Source organism: Poecilia reticulata, linkage group LG3 (genome assembly GCF_000633615.1).
Source record: "Poecilia reticulata strain Guanapo linkage group LG3, Guppy_female_1.0+MT, whole genome shotgun sequence".
Taxonomy (NCBI): domain Eukaryota; kingdom Metazoa; phylum Chordata; class Actinopteri; order Cyprinodontiformes; family Poeciliidae; genus Poecilia; species Poecilia reticulata.
This window is the reverse complement of record NC_024333.1, coordinates 30,039,685-30,045,593: the sequence shown is the minus strand read 5'-3', so window position 1 is coordinate 30,045,593 and position 5,909 is coordinate 30,039,685. Positions and strand designations below refer to the sequence as shown.

Here is a 5,909-nt window from a genome sequence, read left to right as displayed (position 1 = left end):
AAAAAAAGAGAATTGTTTCATTTTCATGTCTTGCATTAAGTACAAAACATAATGTGAATTCATAGCCTATGGCAATGTAGTGTAAACTGGACAGCATGCAGCCATTGAGAGATTTGACATGACCTTTCATATATACTCCTAACTGACTTATACAAGGATAGAGGAGGTTTTCATTTGCTATCGCTAAAGTCTGCCTGTAGCATTGGCATCTGTTTCTGAAAATTATGCAAAAGGGAGTGGTGCTGGTGTCATAGATGATGGTCACATTGTAATGAGTCAGATCATTGCACAWCTTTTGTGGGTTTTCAGGTATCTAATTGCTAGTATCTGTGAAATTACTCGGTTCAGRGTCAATCAATGAATCAGCACAGGGTCAAGAGCACAGCAGCATAATTAATACACATGGGGAGTAAAGGCGGGGAAAGTATTCTGATCACAAAGAGCAGCTGCCATAGCATAACATTTTGCATTTTGACTACCTTTGTGCTAGCTTTTATGAAAGGATGTCAGCGTATGCAGAGTAGGCAACACAGTTTAGGGGTGTAAGGGGTAATCCACTTTGACCATTAGCAATAGTAAAAGTGTCAGATTTCCAAGCGTTCAACAAATGGAGAAGTAAAATAAAAGGAAAACAGGATGGCTAAATCTGATTAGTGTTGTTGAAAACACAAGATTTTCCATGATATTACATTGATGAAACACGAGAAGAATCTGGTGAAAACGCAAGTCTGACTAGTTGAGACTCTCATTTCTGAGAAGACTTAAACTTAAACGTATGTTGGCCTTCCTTGTTTATGACAGAAAGACAGAAAATATGTGAAATATTACCTGACATATGACAAGTAAAAAGTYGGCCTAACCCTTCTCATCTCCTCAATAGTCTGTGAAGGAGGTGCATGAGGAGGTGATTGACCGGGTGAGATGAAGGGAGTCCTCCAGTTTGAATTTACACCTAGGCTTCATAAAACAGTCAAGGTTTTTGCTGTATCAACCTTCCAGACCACTCRATTCCTCTGGTTCAGGTCTGCTCTGATTTGGAACAAACTTCTTGAAAACTGCAAAAATGCTGAAAAAATGAATTCCTTCAAATGCATTTGTTTAGCTGTCATTGTTTATTAATAACTTGAACATTATATTTTGTAGTCTGTTCTTCAACTTTTCAAGGCTTTCCTTTATTTTGCCATGGCAATGATGKTTTTTTTTCTGTAATTTTATTTTATTTTTAATAATTTAAAACACTCACTTGCCCTGTTGCTGAGATATGCTATACTAAACAAAAATTCACAATGTTTTAGATCRTTATTTGATCAGATTGCCATATTTTGTTCCCTTTCCTGCAGCAAATGCTTTYGTCAGAAGGGTTTTTGTCTGACCAGTGGCTAAATCCACTGACATGACATTGTTGAATTCTTGTCTGAGTGCATTTGTGTTTATCGCTGATTTATTTGCGTTTGGTTGTGTTGCAGATAATTGACGAGGAAGAAACACAGTTCATGACCAATTGCCCCTCTGCAGTGACAGAGAGCACACCTCGCAGACGGAGCAATATCCAGGTTTTTTGGACTGCGCCCCCTAGTGGCACCGGCTGTGTTCTTCTAAAGTATGTATACAGCAGTGGATGTTGAGCCTGTCCAGCAGAGACAAGTCCTCARCTCCAACACTTAMATACACACTGCGCTCTAGAGGCGYTTTCCAACTASAGAGCTTCTAACCGGTACGGACCCGGTCCACACTGGCCAGATTCATTTTCCATTAGCAGATCCGGTGAGGCTCTGCCTRGCGGKTCTCAGATTTTTTTGCCTGCTTCAGGGGTAATACTAGCCTCACCGAGCCAGGTATGGCACCAAAGTGATTTGATTGACAGTTGACCACATTCCYTCATTGGCTAGTGATTACTTCAGGCAAACTCCAAACAACATTATAGTTTGGAGCTTGGACTGTGGACATGCCGTCTGCTATCAGAGAGCTGTTTAGTACAGAAGAGCATAATTATGACTAGCGCCAGGAACACATGCTTTAAGTTTTGGACCATGATTTAGCAGACCTGCTAGCAGCTTGTCTTTCAGAAGAACGGACAGCAATAAAAACGAGAGAAACGATGCAGCTGTGGTCAGAGTTCTGTCAGAGCTCCAGTTTTGAGCCAACAGTGTGAAACATCGGAACTACATAATATTAGCTTGTGTATCTTTTGTTGTTTTTCTTTTCGCAAGTTCACTCAGTGGACTGTGACTGCCCGCGAGGTTAAACGTAGAGTAAGGAGTGTAAAAAATAATAAGCATCAGGTTGTTAATAGCATTGAAGCTGATACCTAAAGGCTGTTAAGACTTTTCCTGTGGGAATCTGAGTTGCTTTTGATATTCTTTCTCTCAAAATTTTTGACATTTTGAGATCAATCAAAATTTTACTGAATTATTCTTCGCTGGACTTATGTAATTTAAATCACACCTCATTAGGAGCAGATTATTAAATAAACAACAAGAACAAATACATTAATAACTAAAGCTCCTGAAATTTCAGAATAACGCTAAGCTAAAAACATATTCAACTAAAAATATTTTAAGAAAAAGGTAAATATAAAAAAAAAAAAAAGCATTAAACAGTAAAGGATGATAACTGTAAAGGATAAAAAACAACATATATAAATCTCTGTCTTTCTCATGATTAAATAAAAATAGTTCTTAGAGGTAAAATAAAATCTGCTAAATATTGCTGGTTGTAACGTCTGGCCTTTACTTATTTATTTATTCATTTATTTTTTATCACTTTTGATCCAGTTTTAATCTGACATCTCCCAATGCAAAATGCATAAAAATGCACACTGTTCAATCAAAATGTTATTCCTTTGCCAAAATTAACTATTTACTGCTATTTTTAGATGCAAAACTGAGTGCCATATAACAATTTGGAAGGTTTAAACCTGTATGGGTTTGCCTGCTTAAAGATGGATGGCAGAAATCTGTTTTTTTAAAATCCTTTTTGTTCCTGTTGCAAAACTAGTGCAGGTGGTGGAAAGATAGCGTGGGATCTCAATTCACAGCAGACTGAGATCAATGCGTTATTTAACTGCTAATGCATACTGTTTTTCTGTTATGTCGCCTGATGATACAAAGGAGCAATAAAAATGTTGCACTTTTACTAATGCATATTTTGATTTGAATGTTGCGGTATGACGTGTTTTCTTTGTTCTCTGTGTTTTTTTCCTTTCTCCCTATAAATAACCTCTGAACTTTTCTTTGGTTTGCTTGCTGCTCTTTTTTCCTGTCCTCTTACTTTATTTCCATGCACACACCTTTTTGCTGTGTTCTTCACCTCATTTACACAGAGACCAGTGGGGAGATGGCAATGTATTCAGTAAAATACAAGGACAGAGGGGAAAATGGTTCAGAAGTGTGACACTGCATTCAGCTCATGAAGAGCTTCAGCTTTAATACGAGTGCAGAGAGAAAWGGKGACAAAGACACAGAGAAGCCTTTGGTTTAAAAAGAATTTGCCTGCGAGAATCATAATTACAGGCTGGCAGTAATTATTTGTCTCAGCGCTTACCTGCAAGACAACTATGATGATAGTAAGGTTTTCCAAAGACTCTGCAATAAAACAGGTCAAAAATCTTAGTAGTGACATTGATTAGAAATGTTCATCTCCTGTGTTTGTAAAGTGCAGGATTTAAAAAATAAAACTGGGTATTTCACACTCATACATACAGTATATATATGACTAAAACAGTCAGGTGTATAGAAACACCTCACAGTCAATATATATCGTATTGTTCGGACTATGATCCGCTACTTTTTCCATACGCTTTGAACYATGCGGCTTGTAGCTCGGTCCAGGTTTTCTATGGATTTTTCTTCAACCACCAGGAGGCGCTTTAGCTGGAAGTGAATCACTGGAAGTCAAAGAATGTGCAAATGTTCATTTAGAAGAAGCACATGCTAGCAGCAGGCAYGAGAAATTTCTTCAAACTCATATCCTCTCATAATGGAAACAAGACGAAGAAGTTCATATGCTGCTTTTAAGTTGAAGGCTATCGATATCCGCTGCATGTAAGATCGGCGTGAAGGAATCCATTGTTTGGTGTTGGAGACGCCCTTAATAGCAGACTTATTGTGAAAAAACTGAGAGCTGCAGAGATACCAGCGGCTTATAGCTTGGTGAGGCTTATATATAAATGTATGTTTCCAGTTAAAAAAAAAAAAACTTGGTAGGTGCGGCTTATAGTAAGGTATGCTCTGTAGTCCAGAAAATACAGTACACAAAAATCGAAAAAGAAAAGTGACTTGAGATTAGTAAAAGGACAAAAGACTTATCGCCTCAGAGGGCAGTGTAAATGTTTGTTTTTAATTTTACTTCACATATCTCAAGCCCTTTGTCAATGCCAGGATGCCTGCCTCTAGAATATTATTGGATATCAGCAGAAGACCAGCACTGAAAACTGCAAGTGTGCGTACACAATGAGTAGGTTTGTGTGTTTCTAAAAGTTTCCCTGACTGACATGTTGTACCCTAAACTTTGCTGTTTGACAGTATAATTATTGCTATTATTGCTCTTTCAGATGTAAAAAAACAAGCCTTGTGGTATGATTTTGTCCATGATGATAGGGCCAGGCCTGGGTGCACATTCTACATCATAAACTCAGAGAATAGACATTAAAAGTTTCAAATCTATTTTAAGATTTCTGATGTGAAGGAGTAAGATGGGGCAAGCCTTTCTTCGTCATGTGTCAGCTATGCCATCATCTTTAGCTCTACAATGTTATAGATATTGACTTAAACTGACACTTAATTATCCTGTTAAAGTCGCCTGGGTATTTCAACACTTTATTAGTGTTATTCTGTTCTCGATAAGGCATAAAACACAGAGTTCAGTCACAGTTTAACAGAACCTTTAACACAAGGCTCTGGTSTTTCTTGGCTAAACAGTTTGGGTCAGTGCAGTAGAAACGCCAGCTGGCAGAGAGCATGTCCACAGTAAGATGTTTAAACATAGCTTAAAACKGCCAAAGAGGGATGAAACAAATGCCAGTGCTGAAATTAAAAAGATATTGAGAAAACATATTTTTGCAGCTGTCTAAAAACCGACATTAAAATTTAGGATTTTTTATTTTATTTCAATCTTTATGTTTTATTGTCTAAATAAAAGCGTTTCTCTAATGGGAACGATCACACCATCCATAAAATACAAAACAGATTAAGGGTGATCAAAGTTGTCRACATGGTGCGAATATGTTGCATTTGTCATCCTGTGCACTWACACATAGTACATAATATGTGACAGTCATCATCATACTCACAGTAACCTGGAAATATAAATGGTGCAAAGCTGGCCATCTATATGTGGAAGTGCAATTGGACTAAGACAAAATATTTCCATTGTGCAGTTAGACCTGTCAGCTATGCAAAATGATGAGTGTTCTGTTTTACATAAGGATTCTTTTGACCAGGACTTTTGTAGGTTCCTAGAACGGATGTTGGTTAGTTTATTACAGCAAGTGTCTTTGAAATTCATACTTAAAGTCTTTTCCTTTTTGGGCCTTTTATGTTTTAAAAAAAATAACACTTCTGGGCTGCATAAGTTGCAGTTTTAATATCTTTCAATTCTCTCTTGTTTTAAAATATTTTTGTGTTTTTCAACAGCAGGCTGGTGTAAAATGTGTTTGTGTGAGAGGGAGAGGAAACTGCAAGTKTACAAGGTGAAGAGACTAGATATCTCTGGAGATGAGTCACAGTCAAAMATATTTTCTTTTTTTTTCTTGAGAAGGAAACTTGATATATTTGGCTAGTGTGCATTTCTGCATTTCTGCAAACTGAAGAAACCTTTTCAGCGTTTTCTGTTGCTAGAGAAATCAATTAAAACATGACGCAGAACTTTTGGACATGACATAATCCACTGTTAGTTAACTCAAGTGCTCT

General features: G+C 37.3%; 1 protein-coding gene across 2 annotated transcripts in view; it reads left to right on the top strand.

The window, feature by feature from the left end:
• The window catches only part of spon1a (spondin 1a), a 62,815-nt gene that overhangs the window by 6,198 nt on the left and 50,708 nt on the right, over positions 1-5,909 (top strand). For both annotated transcript variants that reach the window (XM_008405889.2, XM_008405890.2), the window contains exon 3: positions 1,467-1,600. In XM_008405889.2, the coding sequence (XP_008404111.1) occupies positions 1,467-1,600 (134 nt within the window). The remainder of the gene's footprint in view (positions 1-1,466; positions 1,601-5,909) is intronic.